The 23,093-nt window shown below is 38.6% G+C and overlaps 1 protein-coding gene across 2 annotated transcripts in view; it reads right to left on the bottom strand.

Annotated features, from left to right (window-relative positions):
• zc3h3 (zinc finger CCCH-type containing 3) overlaps nt 1-23,093 on the bottom strand; it is a 280,002-nt gene that overhangs the window by 164,841 nt on the left and 92,068 nt on the right. For both annotated transcript variants that reach the window (XM_059974653.1, XM_059974644.1), the window contains exon 4: nt 11,227-11,383. In XM_059974653.1, coding sequence (XP_059830636.1) covers nt 11,227-11,383 — 157 coding nt within the window. The remainder of the gene's footprint in view (nt 1-11,226; nt 11,384-23,093) is intronic.

The following is a 23,093-nucleotide window of genomic DNA, read 5'->3' as shown; positions in this document are numbered from 1 at the left end:
CTAAGCACACACCCCTGAGGTGCACCAGTGTTGATCGTCAGTGAGGAAGAGATATTATCATCAATCCACACAGATTGTGGTCTTCTGGTTAGGAAGCCGAGGATCCAATTGTAGAGGAGGTACAGAGGCCCCGGTTCTGAAACTTCTCAATCAGGATTATGGGAATGATGGTATTAAATGCTGAGCTATAGTTGATGAACAGCATCTTGACATAGGTGTTTGTGTTGTTGTCCAGGTGGTCTAAGGCCGTGTGAAGAGCCACTGAGATTGCATCTGCCGTTGACTTGTTGTGGCAATAGGCAAAATGCAATGGGTTCAGGATGTTGATGAGGCAGGAGTTCAGTCTGGTCATGACCAACCTCTCAAAGCATTTCATCAATGTAGATGTGAGTGCTACCGGGCAATAGACGTTAAAGCAGCTCACATTATTCTCCTTCGGCACTGGTATAATTGTGGACTTTTTGAAGCAAGTGGGAACTTCCACCCATAGCAGTGAGAGGTTCAAAATGTCCTTGAATACTTTCTCCAGTTGGGAGTATTCTTATTGCTGCTGCTGCTATCAGGAAGGAAGTAGAGAAGACTCAAGACCAACACCACCAAGTTAGACAATGGTTTTTACCCCTCAAACTTTACTCAGCTTTACTCACCCAATCACTGAACTGTTCCCACAACCCATGGACTCACTTTTAAGGACTCTACATCTTATGTTCTTGATATTTAATGCTTACTTATTTTTTATGATTATTATTTTCTTTTTGCATTTGCAGTTTGTTGTCTTTTGCACTTTGGTTACTTGTTTGTCCTGTTGGGTGTGGTCTTTCATGGATTCTATTGTGTTTTCTTGCATTTAATGCGAATGCCACAAGAAAATGAGTCTCAAGGATGGACATGGTGACATATACGGACTTTGGTAATAAACTTAATTTGAACTTTGAACTGGGAAGACACATTTAGTTCGGAGACATGTTAAGTGGTTATGTTTGATAAGAAATTAAAAAGTGGCATATAAAAGAAAATAGAAATGTCTTATATCTATGCTCTCTGTACTTGCACAAACCTTTAGAAATCAGAGGTCAGGTTGTAAAAACAGTATCTAACAAAAGTATCTCAGTCTTTGTATAGAGAGGCACAGTCTATGAATAGTAGCAACACTTTGTTAATCCTTTAAAAATTATTAGATAGGTCATATGGAGCATTATCAAATTTGGTGACTGCATTTTAGAAAGGATTTAGTTGAATGGTTGAATGAGGGACTTCAAAGGAGTTAAACTGTAAAAGTTTGTGTCATACACCTTAGACACCAGGAAATTCAGATAAAATTTTACCCTTTTTTAAAATCATTAAGTATCCAGACAAATTGTTTCTTTTGGTGGACAAACTGAAAACCAGCCTGCAGGTATTTAAGGTGAATGACTGGGACAAGAACCAAGGAGTCAAATGGATAATTTTCCCCCCACACAATGAAAAGTTATGACCTATAATAGAGTGCCTGAAGTGGCAGTGAAAACTATTTCATACTTAGCTATGTAAAAGCAACTGAAAGAAAATGAATTTGTGATTTATCATTAGTCCTCTGCAACAAGGTATCTGCCACCTTTAGAGGGACTTTGTAGATGGCCAAAATGAAATTCGGACTGAAAATTTTAAAAAAAAGTAACCAAAAGAAAGGAATAAAGATTGGGGGTTGGGGATTGGAATCTTGATTTATAGGATAGAGAGTCAGCTATTTTACATTTATTAACTGCAAGCATGGCTCCATTTCTGCAAACAAAGGAATAGATTCTTTGAATTACTCCTTGACTAATCGACTTACAAAATTATTGTAAATTATTAAACAAGATTAGAAAGAACAGAATTGTACAGGCAATTAATCCTATTTGTCCATCTGTTACATACATGTAAGTGCTCATTAATTTTAGAATGAGATGATATTAAGGTGTAAATCTGTAATATTTTTAAAGTTTGAATTAAAATAAGTAAATTAAGGCATAGGATGTATTGGATTCCATTAATGGAGTAAATTGGTAAAACTAAATAAGCAGGAAAGAACAAGAACCTCATCATAAACTACAGAAGCAGCAGTTGGCCATTCAGTTACTTGGGCCTTCTTTGGGTTTCAGTGCGATGAAGGTTCTTTTATCTCAGCACCGCTTTCCTGCATTAACCCCATTAATCTATAGATTAATTTCTTAAATATAATCAGCAATTCTATTCAATAGAAAATAGATGAGATTTTGTGATCTTGCACCTAGGTTACACAATATACAAAGCTACACTATCTGAAATTTGATAGTGCTTGATTTTGCAAAAATTTGAGAGTGCCAGGGCAGAAGTGAGTGCCATTGCTATCATTAACGTGCTTTGAAAGAGAAGTCTGAAGGTAGATAAGTCACCTGCACCAGGTGGAATACACCCCAAGGCTTTGAAAAAGATAGTTAAAGAGATTGCAGAGGCATTTGTAAAGAGCTTTCAAGTATCACTAGATTATGATATAGTTCCAAAGGACTGGAATATTGCAAATGTCACTTCACTCTTTAAGAAGTGAGAAGGGCAGAAGAAAGGAAATTATAGACCAGTTAGCCTGACTTCAATGGTTGGAAAGATGTTGGAGTCCATTATTCACTATGAAGTTTTGGGTTACTTGATAAAGTCAGTCAAAGTCAGCATGGTTTCCATAAGAGGAAATCTTGCCTGAGAAATAACAGGCAGGGTAAAAAAGTTAGTGGATGTTGTTTACTTGGATTTTTGGAAAGCCTTTGACAAGGAGCCATACATGAGGCTGCTTAACCAGGTAAAAACACATGGTAAAACAGGAAAGATACTGGCATAGATAAAAGACTGGCTGATTGGCAAAAAGAAAAAAAAAACAGAATAAAGAGAGCCTATTCTGGTTGGCTACTGGTAACTAGTGGTGTTCCACTGGGGCCAGTATTGGGATCGCTTCATTTAAAATTATATTTCAAAGATTTGGATGATGGAATTGAAGGTTTGAGGCCAAGTTTGCAGACAGCACGAAAATTGATGGAGGGTCAGGAAGTGTTGAGGAAGCAGGCAATCTGCAGGACATAGACAGATTGAGAGAATAGGCTAAGAAGTGACATTTGAAATAGTGCAGAGAAGTGCATAGTCATGCACATGGCAGAAGGAAGAAAAGCACTGACTATTTTCTAAACAGAGAAAATTTAAAAATTGGATGTGCAAAGGGACTAAGGAATTCTGGTACAGGAATCCCTAAAGGTTAACTTGCAGGTTGAGTCAGTGGTAAGGAAGGCAAATGCAATATTAACATTTTTTTTGAGAAGACGAGAATATAAAAGGAAGAATGTAATGTTAAGGCTTTATAAGGCATTGGTCAACTACACATGGAGAATTGTGGGCAGTTCTGGGCCTCTTATTTAAGAAAAGATGTGTTGGCACTGGAGAGTGTCCAGAGGCAGTGCACGAGAATGATTCTGGGAATGAAAGGGTTGACATATGAGGAGCGTTTAATGGCTCTAGACCTGAACTCATTGGGGTTTATAAGAATGAGGGATCTCACTGAACCCTATCAAGTATTGAAAGGCCAAGAGTGGATGTGGAGAGGATGTTAACTATAGTGGTTGAGTCTAGGACTAGAGGGCACAGCCTCAGAATAAAAGAACATAATTTAGAACAGAGATGAGGAGGAATTTCTTTAGCTGAGTTTGGTGAATCTGAGGAACTCACTGCCACAGACAGCTGTGGAGGCCAAGTCATGGAGTATATTTAAGAAGAGCTTGATAGGTTCTTGGTTAGTCTGGGTGTCACAGGTTACAGGAAGAAGGCAAGAGAATGAGGTTGAGATAGATAATGATGGAATGGTGGAACAAGATTGATGGGCCAAAATTCTGCTCATGTCTTATGGTGTTATAATGTGGCCGTTTATGGATGCCCCTTCGTCAATAACAATTTATATTTATAAGCAACATCCCAAATGCCTTAGAGAAATGAGAAAAGCAGGTTCTCACCATTTCAGAAAGTTGGTGATACTGACTTTGAGAAGTTATATGAAAAAGTGTGTGATAATCATTTTTCATTTTATTTTGTCATTTAGAGATACACACAGTAATAGACCCCAACAATTCAATGAGCCTGCACCACCAAATTACATCCACATAACCAATTAATCAACTAAACCAGAACATTCTGAGAAAATCCATTTGGTCGCAGGAAGAACATACAAACTCCTTAAAGTCAGAGACAAAATTATGAGCAGTGATTGATAAGTTTGTGGCCTAAGGTAGGAGGAGTCAATTTTAGAAAACCTAGCACATTTATTTTTCAACATAGTCTGCTCCTACATTTACACACTTAGTCCAGCGGTCGTGGAGCATACGGATCTTGGACCTCCAGAAAGTATCCACAGCAGGGGTGATTGATAAGTTTGTGGCCTAAGGTAGAAGGAGATGATTTATACAGCTCTCGTTACATGCACATGCAATTCAACTCTGAGTGATTATGCAGAAAGCTTGAAGTTAATAATTCATCAGGGGTGATTGATAAGTTTGTGGCTTAAGGTAGGAGATGAGTTATTAACTTCAAACTTTCTGCATAATCACTCAAAGAGTTGACCTGCACGTGCATGTAGCACTGTTGACATTTCGGGCCACGACCTTTCGTCGGGTCTAACTGGTGCACAGATGTACAATCTGTGATCACGCTTAGACTGAATTGAAATTGAATGCTGTGAAACAGTTTCACTTAACCTCATTATTAGGAGCTTCTCTACCTGTAAAACTGGCCAAAATTACCAATTTAAATTTATATCCTGTGATTAAGCAGTTAGTACGAATTTGGTTCCAGTTTCGTAATTTTTTTAATCTCAAAAAATTTAAACTTTTTAGTTTAATTTATCAAAATTATTTATTTAAACCTTCATTAAGTGATCCTATCTTTCTGCTTTGGAGGAATAAAGGTGTTTATTCCTTCATGGATCTGTTCCAAGATGATGTCTTTTGAGAAATTAGTAACTAAATACTCTCTCTCGTATTCACATTTCCTCCAATATCTTCAGGTCAGACACTTCTTACAAAATTACTTAAGTTATTTTCCATATATACAAGATTCTGACCTGTTAGATATTATTCTAAAAATGAATCCTTTAGTGAAGGGTTTTATTGGGAAAATTTATATTGTTACAACAGCACAATTACCCTTCACTTAAGATTAAGCAAGATTGAAAGAGAGAGAGCTTAACATGACCCTGATAACAGAAGATTGGTTGCGGATTTTGAAATTGGTTAACTCTTCTTTGATTTGTGCCAATCACTCTTTAATTCAATTTAAAATTGTACATCGTTACTATTTGACAAAGGAGAGGCTGTCTAAAATGTTTCCTAATGTTGATAGTCTGATTTCTATCAATTTGACAGTCTCCTTACTATTAAGATATTGATTTTTTTTTATTATACTAAGTACCTGGAGCTAAGGTATTCTCCCTGGCTTTCATGTTGCTTACCGGTTAGGATTTCAATGTGTTGCCATATTTTCATGCTAGTTAGCACAGGAAGTTCAATGTTAGAACAAGCCCTTCTACACACCTTATCCATTCTAATCATGATGCTGATCTAAACTAATCCTACCTGCCTGCATACATCTATATCCCCTCCGTTCACGTGTCTGATTAAGTGCCTCTTAAATGCCATGATCATACCTGCTTCTACCATCTCCTTTAGCAGTATGTCCCAGGCACTCACCACTCTTTTCTCTTTTGCTGCTCATCATTTTACTTTTTAAATGGTAATTAATTATTTAAGATCATATTTGATCAGTTTTAGCTTATTGAATTTGGAATGTACCTACCCTCTGATCACATTAACTTTGGATATTTGATGGCTATAGTCCTGGGAGCTTCTCTAATTGCCATTTTGCAGACATTTTCTGGATATTAATGGATCAAGGTGAGCACAGTGGCTTTCTAGGCTTACTGAACACACCAGACCAGATAAAACAGTAACCAAAGCTTTTTCTCTTCGTTTTGACCCTCTGTCCACACTGAAACGGCTTTTTCCTACGCTGAAAATGGAGCTTTTTTAAAACGCCCACCAGAGTGTGTAAACTTGAAAATGCCGCTTGGGCAGGAGTAGTGTGGATGGGGTAAACAGAGATTTCTAGAAACGCTGTCACGACGTGCCGAACAGATGGCGGCATTTCATTGTTTTCCTGAATGCAACCCCCTACACAACCTAACAATTTCAGAACAGACTGCAACGTGACTGAAGCCAGAAGAGTTAGAAATGTACTTAGCAAATACTATGACCCATAACTCACTGAATACGTAAGTATACTCACTTTGGCCTGCTTTCTGTCCTCACTTGTATGAAGGTGGTTTACCTATTTATGCAAGTACTTCTCTGACAACAGATGTGTTACAGCCTAATGTAACATTGTATGGAAATACAAGATAACACTGATACAGACATGTTTTATACATTTAACTAAGAGCTTTATTAATGCAAGAGTTAGTCAGTTTTTCAATGTTCGTCGTCAGCCGGGTCAGATTGTTTGTGAACTCCCTGTCGGTTGCCTCCATACGCTCCAGTATTTAAGTCCTCCTGCATGACAGCCAACAGCTGTCCATTGTTTGGCAATTTCCTTTTATGTTTTTCTAGTCCGTAACCGCACAAACGCACACTTTCACTGCGAGATTTGACACCAAACATGTTGCTTGTTTTGTGTAGATGTATCCTGCGCATGCCCAGTAGGAGGAGATTGCCCAAATACCCGTTTTAATGTGGACGGAGGTATTTTCAAAAATGCTTGGTGTTGATGCTTATTGTTTTTACGCAAAATTATCTGGTCTAGTGTGGATGTAGCCTGAGTCAATCATAAAACACCCAACAATGGCAACTTGTTCAGGACTTCTGAGTATATATGTGTGGAGTCTCCACATACTATGACTGAACCAACCATTTTTTTTTCCCCTTTTGCTGTCTCATTAGTCTTTCTTTCCCAAGTGTTGCCTTGGATATTTTTTGTACCAGAAAAATAAAATCCAATTAGCTCAATTTAAAGCTTTGGACTTCCCAAGGATCAACATAACCTCACATCAGTACCTGATGCACTGGGCAAAATCTGTTTTCCTTTTCTATTTAGGTTTTAAGTGCATTTTGCTTTTTTTTAAGCTTTGGGACAAAGTAAATGGGAATGTGATTTTATAATGCCTCCAGAAGGTTAAAGTCCTTTTTTCTTTACCATGGCAGATTTCTTCATCAGTTTATCCAAATGAAATTCTTGAGAAAAGAAATGTAAAAAACATCAGAAATAGAAACAGGAGTAGGCCATTTGATCCCTTGTGCTTGGCTTGGCACTCAATTAAGAGCTGATCTTTTAGCTTATCATCAGTTCTCCTCACTAACTTCATACACAAAAGTCTGTCAATCTGTGCTATGAATAATACTCACTGGCGAAGCTTATGCAAGCCATTTGGGTAGATAATTCTAAAGATACACTCTTCTTTGTGTGAAGAAATTGCTTGTCCTGAATGGCTGACACTTTAACTTCAGACTGTAACATCTGTTTCTAGAGACAATGGAACCACAAGAATGCATCTACCTTACCAAACCTATAAGAACTTTGTACATCAATGAGATGACCTCTCAGTCTTTTAAATTGTTCAGAGGATAGGCCAGTCTACTTAATCTCTCCTCACCCATTCTTGGATGGCCTTTGGGTTTGATGGTTTTGCCAGTGCTTAAGGATATTAAGTGGGTGGTTTGAAATCCTGAATAATATGATAAGGAAAACTAAGTTTAGCCGTGGTCCTTCTCCCCACACGTCTTGCAATACGGCTCTGTCAAATTCAGCACCTTATTTCATCAGAGAAACAGGCACAAGATTTCAGTTAGAGCAGAGGCATCTAATAGACTATGTCACCATCTGAATGACAGATTGCATTGTGACTTTATTACTTGTACCACCATTGTTTACACTGCCATTGGGTCAGTAATCATCATCTTCATTCCTAAAAAGAAGTGGTGACAAAAACGATGCCACAGAAAAATTAATGCTAAAGTACCCAAAGACACTCCTCATAAACAACCTGAAAACTTCTAGCAAGCAGGAATCAAACAGCATCCATAGTACCTCATCAGCCGGAAGAACCACATAATACTAAGCTTCTCAACCAAAAAAACAATTCTGGTTTGATAAGCAAGTCCAGAGGAATTATAACTAAATGATCATCAACACAGAGTGTCATTGGACTAAAAGCAAAATCATATCCTCAAGGGAAAACAGAAAACATCTTCAATGCATCTGAATGCTGAACTCCAACAAAAAAAAACATTACCAGAGGAACAGGAAATCCATCAAAAATCAACAAAATAAACAAGATGACTTCTTTATTGATTTCTTGAGAAAATAAATTGATGCACAAAACTAATGTGGCAAAATTGTTCAAAATGCTACATAATAAACAAACATTTTACACACTTTAAATTAATTCCTGTTACACTAAACGGACTATTGCACTACATAAGTATCATGCACAGCGTCTTTGGTGATCAGTTGTTATATGTTTATCTTGTATGAGACTTACCATTATGACCAAAAGCACTTGCTACATTAGCACCGAATTGTGAACATAAATTGTGAATCAAATCACGACAAATTACAACAAATAAAACGTATTTAAAATGGTGAAAGGCCTTGATAGAGTGGATGTGGAGAGGATGTTTCCTATTGAATTGAATTTGAATTGAATTGAATTGAATTTCGGTTTATTGTCATTTAGAAACCACAAATGCAATGCAGTTAAAAAATGAGACAACGTCCCTCCAGAATGATATCACAAAAGCACACAACAAAACAGACTACACCAGAAAATCCACATAACATTTGGCAATCCCCAAATCCAGTGTCCGGAGAGTATTAATATCGCGCTATCATTTTAGTGTGTTCCCCGGAAAGGAGCTCCAAATCCACCAGACAAAACAAGACTACCCAGACACACCAAGTCAGAAGACCAACTCTACCACCCAACAAACCAAAAACTAAAGCTACAAGACCTACACAAAACCACACAATTAAATATAGTTACAACAGTGCAGACAATACCATAATTGATAAAAAAAAAACAGACCATGGGCACAGTAAAAATAGTCCAAAGATGTTTGAAGACTGTAAGTTCGAAAGAAACCACTACACAGCTTCCACAAGTCCTCGGGGTCCCAATAGACTCGTCATCCCCACACAGGCGGCAGAAGGGAATACCCTCGCTATGGACTTCCAAGGCGCCTCCAGACTCAGCTTCGCAGATGCAGTACACAATGAAAGCTCCGCCGGACCCAGCCTCGCAAACGCAGTACACAGTTAAAGTGCCCCGACCACAGTGGACTCCAACTCCGTCGAACCTCCGAGCCTCCGACCATCCCCTCTGGCACAGCCTCTCCGAGCACCATCCTCTGCCAAGTGTACTACGACGACCCTGCCACAGGCAACACGACCCCAAGGACTGGGAGCCTGTTCTTTGCAGAGACCCAGACTTCACAACAGCAGCAACAACGAAGAAGACCTTTCTGGAGATTTCCAGATGTTCCTCTATGCTCCCACATTTGTTTTTCATCAGATTAGGATTGTCCACGGCACCCGCTTAACAAATAACAGATGGTGGGAAAGTTTCAGACTAGGGGCATCCTCTTAAGATGGAGATGAGGAGCAATTTCCTTAGCCAGAGTGGTGAATCTGTGGAATTCTTTGCCACAGGCAGCTGTGGAGGCCAAGTCTTTATGTATATATATTTAAAGCAGAGATCCATAGTTTCTTGATTGGTCAGGGAATGAAGGGATATGAAGAGAAGGCAGGAGATTGCAGCTAAGAGGAAAAATGAATTAGCCATGATGAAGAAATGGTGGAGCAGACTCCATAGGCCAAATGGCCTAATTCTGTTCCTATATCTTATGGTCTTACAGACTAAACTTTTTTTAACAACACTGGTAGCCATGCTGTTACTTCAGTCTGTGTCTTTCCTGGTATGAATGGTATTCATATGATTAAACTAAATTACGATCTAGCTTCAAAGTGATCCTACTTAACTATGGAAAATTTGGGAACTATAAACTGCTTCTGCAATTCTGCAAAGGCCTTGAAATACTGGATATTTGGTCTCCACTATGGATTACCTGTGCTAAAAAATAATAACATAGTTTAGGTATGCATGATCAATTGGAAATGATTGTACATTAGAAATGTCCTCTCCTACAAAGATAGCTTAAATAAAATCTTGTAACTTTTTTCCCCAAATTACTGGTATTTTCATTTTTAAAGAACATTTAATAATTGAGTTCCAAAAGGAGAGTGCATTCTCAGAATTTGTAAGACATGCAGGATCTTGAGCATCTGCCACAAATATGCAGCCTGACCTACCGAGCTCCTCCAGCAGTTTGGTTTTTGCTCTAGATTACAGCATCAGCAGCCATCTGTGCCCTTTTGTACCAATAAAAGTTGATCTCACTATTTGGAAAGACCAAAACACCCAAGTGCAATGTTTTAAAGATTCAGTGGTTACTGTGTGGCTAAAGTAGCAATCACAATAAGGAACTGAAAGTTTATAATCTACATGTTAGTAATACACATCATCTTCAGTTAGAAGTAATAATATAACTGCCATTTCTGTCTGATCACATTGCTAGGATTATTTATAATGGGTATTAAAAATATTAAAAAGAGAGAGATCACCAAACTATAATATAGACAAACAAGAAGTAGGAGGAATCATGGGTTGAACAGATTTGTATATTTTTGTTTAAAACAAAATATCTTTTTAAATTGACCAAAATCTCTTAATGGAAATGTAACCAGTCAATAAAAACAGCATATAAAAATCTTCACTTGTACAACTAGTCAGCTCTACAGTTTGGAAGAAAATGTCAAGGATCAGATTGAGTTATGAAAATTAGGTGCACAAGTCCTTTTGATGGCTCTGTGCAATCAATTAGGAATTAAAACCTTCAGAGTCGATTTGATTAAGGCGACACAATGCAGCAGTAAGTCACAAAAGGCTACTGTTATCCTGAAACAAAGCAAATAAAAACCAGCAAGAGAGCTTGCATCCTTATAGTTATTGAAATGTTCAACACAAAGTACACATGTACAACCAAAGCTGAGTTACATTTTGTTATGTGTACTACTGATGTCTCTAACTCAAAGAGCATTGAACCAGTATATGATGAAGCCAGAAGCACAGTTAGTTTTGAAATATAAGATTACCTTACGCAGGAGTTGTTGATCTTTTTAGTCTTCCAGGAAAAAGCAGATGAGCTTGTTGTCAAATTATTCCAGCCTGCATTTTTCTTCACTATTTTATACCTTGTATTAATTAGTTTGTTGCTTGAAGGGTTTTTCACTGAGAATGAAGAACTTAAACCTGTGTAAGCATAAAAAAATAACTTAAACAACATATACACAATGAAGACAAAATACCAGAAAAAAAGTACCACCAAGTAGCAAAATTAATTTCAATAATCAGTAAGTGTAGTTTGTGAAAAGCAATTTATCATTGTGGGGGACTCCAAATCAAGGGACAGAACCTTAAAACTGGACACACAAGATACACTGTGGATGTTGCAATCTGGAGCAACACAGAAAGCATATTTACAGCATCTATGGAGGAAAATGGACATGCAACATTTCTCTCCAGAGAAGTTGCCATATTCACTAATCTCCTCCAGCACCTTTTGTGTGGTTTCTTCCCCAAATGCTGTTGGGGTTCAAACATTGCTTTCAAAATGAGATTACTGGATTTCAGTGAAACTGTGGCTTTCAGGAACACGAAATCAGGCAATGAAAATTAAAGTTAGATAAAGATCACTCATAATTAACAGAATGATAGAATTGAAGCATGAACCTGAAATGGCCTATCTTATTCCTTTGTTAAATTATGCACCAAGACAAGGAAGAATGACCATGAGTGCAGTTGGACCTGTAGCAAATTGCTTCAAAGTTTTTTTTTGCAATGACAACTTAACAATTATGTTAACCTCATCATTGTGAGTGACACAGTAAAGCTTCAGAACACCAGGTATAAGATCAGGGTTCAACTCCTGCTGCTGAATGTAAGGAGACTGTATGATCTCCAATTTCTTCCCAGATTCCAAAGATGTATAAGTTAGGATCAGTAAGTTGTAGGTATGATACTTAGCAGCTGGAAGCACGGTAACACTTGCGGGTTGCCCAGCAGATCTGATTGCATTGGCCATTGATAGAAAAACACATTTCACTGTCTCAGTGTACATATGATAAATAAATCAAATTTTTCATCTATGTCAAATGCAAGTCTGACTTGACTGACTCAATATCTTTCTGTATACTCTATTTCAGGGTTTCTCAACTGGGGTTCAGCAGAGGTTGCTCGGGGTTCTGTGAGAGACCATGACTTAAAAAAAACCATCTTTTTTGAACTTCATGCAACACTATTAATCACAATGGTGGGCAGTGGCCAAGCAGACTGATTAGCAATTGCGTTAGATTTTGCTAAGTACTTTGAAGATGAAGAATGGCTGCAAAACTAGCCTACTTAGCAGACATTTTTTATCTGATGAACCAGTTGAAGTCTCTTCAAGGGCCTGGAGAAAATGTTTTTACTTCAAGTGACAAAATTCTTGGATTTAAAAAGAAACTGAATCTTTGGAAAAACCATGCTGCAAAAGGAAATCCTGAAATGTTTCCACTGTTGCTTGGGCTTGAGAGTGAAGAAGGATATCAATAAGATTCGAGACTTTCTGAAAACCACCTGGAAATACTGCAGAATAAAAGTGAACAGTATTTTTCCTCCCTTTTAACACAAGTGTATGACTGGGTGAAGGACACTTACTCTGAATCTTCTGCCTAGCCTGAAAACTTGACTTTGAGAGAAGAGGAAGAACTTTGTGAGATGCCATCTGATCGTGCACTCAAGATGAGATTTACTAATCTGTCCTGAAACAAGTTCTGGCTTTCTGTGATTCTGCCATTCCTAGGAAAGCAATGAACATTTTGCCTCAGTTTTCAACTTCTTACATGTGTGAGTAAGCTTTTTCTTGTTTAACAAGCATCAAAAGCAAGGATAGAGAAGATCTCATTTCAGTCCAAGGTGAAATCCGTGTGTGTGTGTGTATCTCAGTTTCAACCCAAAATTGAGTATTGTGCAGCAAAAAACAAGCACAGGTTTCCCATGCTAGGCCTATATTTCAGCCTGATTATGTCACTCCATAAGAAAATGTTTTCTCAAGGTCTTGTATAAAATTGTTTCTTAGTCTATATTTTCATTCATATTGCTTTGGCTTATGGTTTTTAGTAAATTTATTATTCAAATTGTTAAATGTTCATGTTGTAAGTAGCATTAACTAAAATCAATTTACAACCTTTACTTAAATCAAATTTACTAAACCTATCTTTAGAAAAATAAAATCCCATTTTGGCTTAAGCCAGTTATTTAACAGAAATTTATTACATTTTCCTTATGAGTTTTTAAAATTTATGAAAGAGATTAATTTCAAGAAAGGTAAGCTAACCTTAACTACCCGATTTTTTTTCCAAAAAGGTTGGCTAGAAATCTATTCTCTACTCAAAAGAGCACTGACAATTATTTTTGGATTATTATATCTATGACTTACTGATCATACTAACGTACCATGAGCTGTAGAGATAATGATGTTTATGCAGGTGTTCTCTGAGACCTGAAAATTATTTCAAGGGTTCCTCCAGGACAAAAAGGTTGAGAAAAGTTGCTCTACATAGTCACAATGCAATAAGCAAATCAAAAAAAAAGATATTGTTGGCAAAACACACAAAATGCTGAAGGAATTCAGTATTCACCAGTGAAGATCACCTTGGCAATTGTGGGGATGACTTAAAGCGGACTGAAATGCTTGAGTGTACAGACATTAAGAAAGAGAATGTGCTGAAGCTTTTGAAAGGTATTAAGTTAGTTAAGTCGCCAGGACCGGACGAGGTATACCCCAGACTACTGTGAGAAGCAAGGGAGGAGACTGCTGAGACTCTGGCAATGATCTTTGCATCAACAATAGGGATGGGAAAAGTACCAGAGAATTGGAAGGTTGCAAACATTGTTCCCTTGTTCAAGAAAGGGAGCAATGATAACTTAGAAAATTATACACCAGTGAGTCTTACTTCAGTTGTAGGCAAGTTGTTGGAGAAGATCCAGAGAGGCAGGAATTCTGAACATTTGGAGAGACATAATCTGATTAGGGATAGTCAGCCTGCCTTTGTCAAGGGCAAGTCATGTCTTACTAACCTGACTGAATTTTTTGAGGAGGTAACAAAACGCATTGATGAAGGTAGAGCAGTGGATGTAGTGTATATGGACTTCAGTAAAGCATTTGATAAGGTTCCCCATGCGAGGCTCATTCAAAAAGCAAGGAGGCATGTGATCTAAGAAGACTTTGCTTTGTGGATCCAGAATTGGCTTGACCACAGAAGGCAAAGGGCGATTGTGGATGGTTCGTATTCTGCATGGAGGATGATAACCAGTAGTGTTCCCAAGGGATCTGTTCTGGGAACTGTCCTCTTTGTGATTTTTAAAAATTACCTGGATGAAAAAGTAGAAAGGTGGGCTCCTAAGTTTGCTGATGATACAAAAGTTGGGGGTAATTGTGGATATTCTGGATGCTTGTCAAAGGTTATAGTGGGGCATCATTAGGATGCAGAACTGGGCTGAGAAGTGGCAGGTGGAGTTCAACCCAGATAAGAGTTAAGTGGTTCATCTCATTAGGTCAAATTTAAAGACAAAATATAATATTAATGGTAAGAATCTTGGCAGTGTAAAGGATCAGTGAGATCTTGGGGTCCATGTCCGTAGGACACTCAAAGCTGCTGCATAGGTTGACAGTGTTGGTAAGAAGGCGTAGGGTGTGTTGGCCTTCATCAGCTGTGGCACTGAGTTCAAGAACTGTGAGGTAATATTACAGCTCTAAAAGTTAAACTCCACTTGGAGTATAGTTAAAACACACTTGGAGTACGGTGTTCAGTTCTGGTCACCTCATTACAGGAAGGATGTGGATGCTATAGAGAGAGTGCAGATGAGATTTACAAGGATTTTGCCTGGATTGGAGAGCATGCCTTATCAGAATAGGCTGACTGAACTTGGCCTTTTCTCCTTGGAGTGACGGGGGATGAGGGGTGACCTGATCAAGGTGTATAAGATGATGAGAGGCATTGATCGTGTGCATAGCCAGAGGCTTTTTCCCAGGGCTGAAATAGCTAACACAAGAGGCATTGTTTTAATGTGCTTGGAAATAGGTACAAGGGGGATGTCAGAGGTGAGTTTTTCCACTCAAAGAATGGCGGTGTATGGAATGCACTGCCAGTGAAGGTGGTAGAGGTGGATACAACAGGGTCTAAATGAGACTCTTAGATAGGTACTTGGATCTTATAAAGATAGAGGGCCAAGTGGCAGGAAAAATTTAGGCAGCTTCTAGGGTAGGTTACATGGTCGGCAGAACATTGTGGGCTGAAGGGCCTGTATTGTGCTGTATATTTCTATGTTCCAACTACAAAGGTCAGGTACCAACTATAAAGAAAAATACACACTCAACTTTTCAAGCTGAGGCCCATCAGAACTGAAACATCAACTGTTTATTTCCTTCCACAAATGCTGCCTGAACCCGCTAAGTTCCTCCAGCATTTTGTGTGTGTTGCTCAAGTTTTCCAACAGCTGCAAAATCTCGTGTCTCTCTGAAACAGTTGGTAAACATTTTGTTTTCTCCTGTGGAATTGCAGTACAGAATAAATTAACATTTTAGGAATAATGAAAAAAAAAATAGGAACAAATCCTTACAGATTCTTCATCATCATCATTATGTGCCATGCCGCATGACGTAGGCAATCATGATCTTTCGATGACCATGATTGTTCTTGGCAAATTTTTCTGGGCAGTGTCTTTACAAGATGGGTGACCCCAACCATTAACAATACTCTTCAGAGATCGCCTGGTGTTAGTGGTCGAATAACTAGGACTTGTGATATGCACCAGCTGCTCATATGGCCACCTACCACCTTCTCTCATGGCTTCAGGGGCTGATCAGGTGCTACACTTTACCCAAGGGTGACCTGCAGGCTAGCAGAAGGAAGCTGCTCCTTACATCTCCTTTGGTGGAGACATAGCTCCACCCCCACCTTCCAGATTGCTACTTTAATAAAAGTGTTAGTATAAGGATTTTATCATGAAGTGGCAACTCTCACTCTGTCAGACTTATCTAAGGGCACTTGTTAGAATAATATATAAAAGTTTAGGAATAAGCTTTATATTGGAACTTTAATATGGTAATTTCTCTGAGGCACTTAACTGGAGAGTGGACAGTTCAGAGAATGGGAGAATGCTATGGAAAAGTTTAAAACATTAAAGCATTGCCTACCTGTCAGTTCATACAGTTCAGCAACTATTTGGGTGAATGAGGCTTAGTAAGAGTTAGGACAGAAAGCCAATTTGGTTGTGCTCAAAGATATGGCAAATAAAATGAGGGAACTGGCTAAAAGTGTAATGGTAAGTGTCAAAAAATAATGTGCTGGAGGAACTCAGCAGGTCATGCAGCATCTGTAGGAGGAAGAAATTAGTGACATTTCAAAGTTGAAACCCTGCATCAGGTCTGATGTTTCAACCTGAAACACTGACCAATTTCTTTCCTCCGGCAGACGCTGGATGACTCTGAGTTCCTCCAGCACATTGTTTGTTGCTTCAGATTCCAGCATCTACAGTCCCTTGTGCATGTTTCAGGGGGTAATAGCCAGGGAAATGAGTGACATGACATGCAAATAAAAATAAGAATTTGAGAGATGACGAATACGAGATCCAAGATTCAAATTGGGATCAAATATGATACTAAAATTGCACACAGTCCAGTTAAGTTTCAAGCTATTGCCATGGAGGGGATGGAATCAAAGGCTGAGGAACACTGCACGTGTTGGGAAATGAAGATGCTGGTGTTGGTTATCCCAATAGTCAGATGATGAAGAATTTCTGTATAGCATTTTCAGATTTCTTTACTGCAGAGGGTTATGGCTGCTCAGTTGCTGACTATGTTCAAGGCTGAGATCAATTTAAATGATAAAGTACTAAAAAGAATGGAAGACACAAAGATTGGGAAAGAAAGTTGATAATGAACTAGATTAGCAATAAAACTAAATTGTGTACCAGACTTGAGGTTCCATATGGACTACAATTTATCATGCAGATTTAGGAAAGGATTATAATTTAGAATTCAGGATCAAAGAAGTTATGTCAAGTTAGCTAACACATAAGAAAGCAGGTGCATGAGTAGGCCAGTCAGTCCCTTAGCCTATACCACCATTCAAACAAACATGGTAGGTCTGCCTCAGGTTTCATTGCCTCTTTTGTGAGTTTTATATAACCCTCCATTCCCTGATCTTTAAAAAAAATAAGTACCTCCGTGACCTAGTCAAACTATTCTCTGCAGTAGGGAATTCCAGGCATTCATCACCTTCTGTTGGAGGAATCAAATCTTCAGCATTTATGCAGAAACACTCTCTGGATGAGAAGTAGTAAGTTTGGGGAACTCAAGATAAAACTAAGTGTAGAAAAAAGTCCCGTTAGTGATTCGCTGATGACACAGTATGGTGCTAGGCAAGTGTGTCCTACTCTACGTAATAATAAAGCAGAGAGTGATTATGTGGTTAACTATATCTGAGACTACAAATATTTTAAGAATAAAATTTGATTGAATGACTCCATCAGAGAAGATGCTATGAAAAAGATTGGAAAGAGTCGTTCCATCACTTCACAAAAGTGAAAATCAGATAGGATTCACACAGAAATTCTAGGAATGTTGAGTTCATATTTGAGAAGCTATATATAACTTTATTTTTACACAATTCTTTATTCTTTGTAATTTGTTGTTCTTTATTGCAACTATCACCAATACACTAAAGCAAATTCCTAATACATGTAAGTGTGTGTGGCAAATAAAGTTCATCCTTGAAGTTGATAAAGTAGTAAAATGGAGGGCAGAATATGGACCAACAGTCTGTAAAACCGAGAGGGTATAGATAAGCCTAGAAATAAAGCAACCCACCATTAATGATGCTCTTCCAGATTTACAATGGCACCAGACCCCATGTAGAACAGCTATGGAATCAATAGAAAGTTCTAATTTTATTATCCAACTGCATATCTGTCACTATATATAACCCTGAGCTATGTTTTCTTGTGGACATTCATAGCAAATAAAAGTAAACACAATAGAATCCATGAAAGACCACACCCAATGGGAAAAAGAACCATGTGCAAAAGACAACAGACTGTGCAAATACAAAAACAAAGTGATGATGATAATAATAATGACTAGATAAGCAATAAATATCAAGAACATGAGGTGACGAGATCTTGACAGTGAGTCCATAGGTTATGGGAATAGTTTAGTGATGGGACGGGTGAAGATATCCTTTCTGGTTCAAGAGTCTGATAGTTGAGGGGTAATAACTGTACCTGAACCTGGTAATATGGGTTCTGAGGCTCTAGTACCTTCTGCCTGATGGCAGCACTGCGAAGAGAGAATGGCCTGGGGGGTGGGGCCCCTTTATGAAGGATGCTGCTTCCCTATGACAGTGCTCTGTGTAGATGTGTTTAATGATGTTGAAGACTATCCCTGGGATAGACTGCACCATCTCCACTAGGTTTTTATGATTTCCCGTTCAAGGGCATTGGTGTTTCCAAAACAGGTTGTGGTACAACCAGTCAGAATGCTCTCAACTGTACATCAATAAAAGTTAGTTGAAATTTTAGATGATATGTCGAACATCACAAACTTCTAAGAAAGTAGAGGCGCTGCCATATTTTCTTTGTAATGGCACAAACATGTTGGTCCTAGGACAGATCCGCTGAAATGATAATACTGAGAAATTTAAGGTGGCTAATCCTCTCCATCTCTGATTCTATCATGAGGACTAGCTCATGGGCCAGTGGCTTCCTCCTCCTGAAGTCAATAATCAGCTTCTTGGTCTTGCTGAAATTGAGTGAGAGGTTATTGTTGTGGAAACACTCAGCCAAATTTTCAAACACCCTCCTCTAGGCTGATTAATCTCCACCTCTGATTCAGTCAATGACAGTGGTGTCACCAGCAAACTTAAATATGGCATTAGGGCTGTGCTTAGCTTCACAGTGATAACTATAAAGCGAGCAGGCTAGTCGTGCACCTCGACTGAAGGAGATTGAAGAGAAGATGTTTTTGCTAATCTGAACTGACAGAAACCAATAGGTGCTCTGATGAGCTGAAGGTTTTATAGAATATATTTATACAAAGAACCAACAATGCAGCATTCTTCTCTGAACCAGTGGAATCACTCCCAATCTGATTCAGGAAGTTTCCCAGATCCGGAGCTCTGGACACATGGCACATTTCAGAACCTAGCAAAGAATTCTCCTCTGATGATACTGTAAATCTGGGAAGGCTCTCAAGTTTACCTTCAATAAGGGTTGCAGTGGAGGGGATCTCCTCAAAGGCAAAGTGCAGTACCATCTCAGTTGCAGCCATCTCAATTTGAGTATTTGTTATAAAAAAAACCTCCAATTCCACAATGGCATATATCACTCTAATCAAGTGCTCACATTTTTATTACAAGTAATATCCAGAGCTCCCGTTATCAGTTGAGAACACACCACAGGCCATTGAGGTCGGGGCCAATGACTAATCGATCTCATTAGATTCTCCTAATTAAGAACATTATTGTAGCAAGCGAGGAAGAGCAATACCGTGCTGGTGTTATTTCAACATGTTATGAATACAATTCATCACCACGAGAAAAATATTATAGTGGTTCATATGCGGGCAAGGTAAAAACTGCTGAAGCTGCAGCCTGAGAGCTGTATCCAATGCACAGGCTTTTGCTTATAAAGCTGTACTGCTGTCACTGTGAGACAGACGCAACCCTTGTGACTTTTATAAATGCATACAGAAATCACAATCCTGGCGTGAGGATTAAACAGCCCATGGTCTAGGCTCTGCAATGTTGGAACGTGGATGGCATGATCATCCAAATTTTCACTAGCTGAACAAGTTAAGCAAGTTGAAGAGGAAAGAGTTGAAGAGTAACTGCTTCATATTGTACAATATAATGAGAGGTAGAGCCACTGAAGGAGGAAGAGATAAAAAGCTGTACAGGTGGTAATAACTATTTCTGATGGGAAGATAGGTGTGGTTAACAATCAGTTTGTAAGCATTGAGTGGTCAAGTATAAACATGGGAAGAACAGCCAACATATGCTGTATTTGTACTTTTTAAACTCCAAAATCAGCAGAATAAGAAACCAGCCTGTGTGCTGGTCAGCAGAAGTATTTGCTTATTCCTAAATAACATTGCATTTACAATCCATAGGAAATGCAATACAACTTACTTATTCTTAACTGAAGGAAAAAGATATCGACCTGTTCACAATAATAAATAGGTTCAAAACAATAAAGGGAAAAAAAAACTCCAGGATAAAATAATGGCATATTAAAATAATAGATGAAGGAGGGCCACCATGAAATAGCCGTTATGTCATAATAGTCTCTTTTTTGCTGCGGGTCTGAAGAAAGTCTTCTCCATTCGAAAGGGTGCACTACAAAATTGTTTTGTTCTATATCAACCCATTTCCTCAGGGGCAAGGGTCTTCAGCATGGAACTATTCACAATTTGGCAAACTCACTCAGAAAAGCTGTTGTAGAAATGGAACTGTCACATTCCAGAGTTACAGCGAGCAGATCAATTCTCTTTTTTTTCCATGTAGTTTCCATGTAGTTTGAAAAGACTCAATTATGTTGCATTTCTAGTGGATCTGAAATATAAGAATTTTTTGTACTGGGAAATGGCCACAAGGTTTAACAAACCTTCTCCTTACTGAAGATGACAGTGCTGCACACTCCAAGACCTTTCTATAATGAAGTGCCAAAGTTCAAAGTAAATTTATTATCAAAGTTCATATATGTCACTATACACAACCCTGAGATTTGTTTTCTTGCGGGCATACTCAGTAAGTCCAAGAATCATAATCGAATTAATGGAAGACTGTACCCAACAAAGTAGACAAACAACCAATGTGCAAAAGACATCAAGCAGTGCAAATACAAAAGAGACAATAATAATAATAAAATAATGATAATAAGTAAATAAGCAATAAATATAGAGAACATGAGATAAAGAATACTTGAAAGTGAATCCATCGGTTCAGTGATAGGGCAAGTGAAGTTGAATTAAGTTATCACCACTGGTTCAAAGCCTGATAATTAAGAGGGTAATAACTGTTCCTAATCATGTTTGTGTGAGTTCTGAGGTTCCTGCATCTTGTTCCTGATGGCAGGAGCAAGAAGAGAGCATGACCTGGATAGTGGGGGCTCCTGTTGATAGGTACTGCTTATCTGTGACAGTGCTCTGTGTAGATATGTTCAATGGAGGGGAGGGCTTTACCTGTGATGGACTCGGCTATATCCACTATCTTTTTGCAGGATTTTCTGGTCAAGGGCATAAGCATTTGCATAACAGGCTATGATGCACCCAGTCGATATATTCTCCACCACACATCTATAGAGATTTGTCAAAGTATTAGATGTCATGCTGAATAATCACAAACATCAAAGTAAAGGCGCTGCTGTGCTTTCTTTTTAACTGTACTTGCATGCTGGGCCAAGGTTATGTCCTCTGAAATAACAATGAGGAATTTAAAGTTCGTGACCTTCTCCATGTTTGATCCCCCTGAGGTCTGGCTCAGGGAATTCCAGTTTCCTCCACCTGAAGTCAATCATCAGCTCCTTGATCTTGCTGATATTGAGAGAGAGGTTGGCATTGTTGCACCACTCAGCCAGATTTTCAATCTCCCTCCAATACGCTGATTCGTCACCATCTTTGATTCTGCCAATGACAGTGGTTTCCTCGATAAACTTGAATATGGCACTGGAGCTGCGTTTCGCCATACAGTCATAAGTGTAAAGTGAATAGAGCAGGGGACTAAGCATACAGCCTTGAGGTTCACCTGTAATGATGGAGACGATGGAGATGTTGTCGCCAATCTGAACTGACTGGAGTCTACAAGTGAGGATCTAATTGCACAAGGTGAGACCAAGGTCTTGAAGCTTATTGGTTAGTTTTGACGGGATGATCATACTGAATGCCGAGCTATAGTCAATAAATATATGCATGATGTATGCATCTTTGCTGTCCAGATGTTGCAGGGTTGAGTGTAGAGTCAATGAGGTGGTATCTGCTGTAGACCTGCCATGTCAATAGGCAAACGAGCAGATTTAAAAAACTGCTCAGGTAGAAGTTAATGTGTTTCATCACCAACCTCTCAAAACACTTCATCACAGTTGATGTAAATGCTACTGGATGATAGTCACTGAGGCAGGTTACCAGGTTCTTCTTAGGCACTGGTATGACTGCTTGAAGTGAGAGGTTAAAGATATTGGTGAACACTTCAGCAAGTTGATCAGCGCATCTTTAATGCATGGGCAGGTACCCCATCTGGACCAGATGCTTTCTGTGTGGTCACATACCTGTAGAATACTCACAGTATCGATCTCATAATATTAAATCACAGGGCCATCGGGGACTGTGGGAGTTTGTGAAGTGCACTGACAGTCATAGTGTACTTTACAATGCCTGACCAATCAATGGCTTGTAAGAAAAATAATTACTTGTTTACTTTCGTATTCTCTACCAATTTATTATAAGAATATAAGAAATACGAGCAGGAATAAGCTATCTGGCCTATTGAGCCTGCTCCATCATTCAGTAAGATCATGGCTGATTTGACCATGGCCTCATCTCCACCTACCTGCTTTTTCCACCTAACCCTTAATTCCTCTCCTATGCAAAAATCTATCCAATTTATTTACTGAGGAAGCCACCACTGTTTCATTGGGCAGAGAATTCCACAGATTCACCACTCTTTAAGAAAAGCAGTTCTCCTCATCTCTGTCCTAAACTTTCTAGTCTCACCTACCAGTGGAAACAACTTTCCTATCTCTATGTCATCAATCCCTTTCATAATTTTATATGTTTCTATAAGATCCCCTCTCATTTATCTGAATTCCAATGAGTACAGTCCCAGGCAACTCAATCTCTCCTCAAAGTCTAACCCCTTCATCTCTG

The sequence above is a fragment of the Hypanus sabinus genome, chromosome 1 (genome assembly GCF_030144855.1).
Source record: "Hypanus sabinus isolate sHypSab1 chromosome 1, sHypSab1.hap1, whole genome shotgun sequence".
Lineage (NCBI taxonomy): Eukaryota > Metazoa > Chordata > Chondrichthyes > Myliobatiformes > Dasyatidae > Hypanus > Hypanus sabinus.
This window is presented reverse-complemented; position numbering and strand designations above follow the sequence as displayed.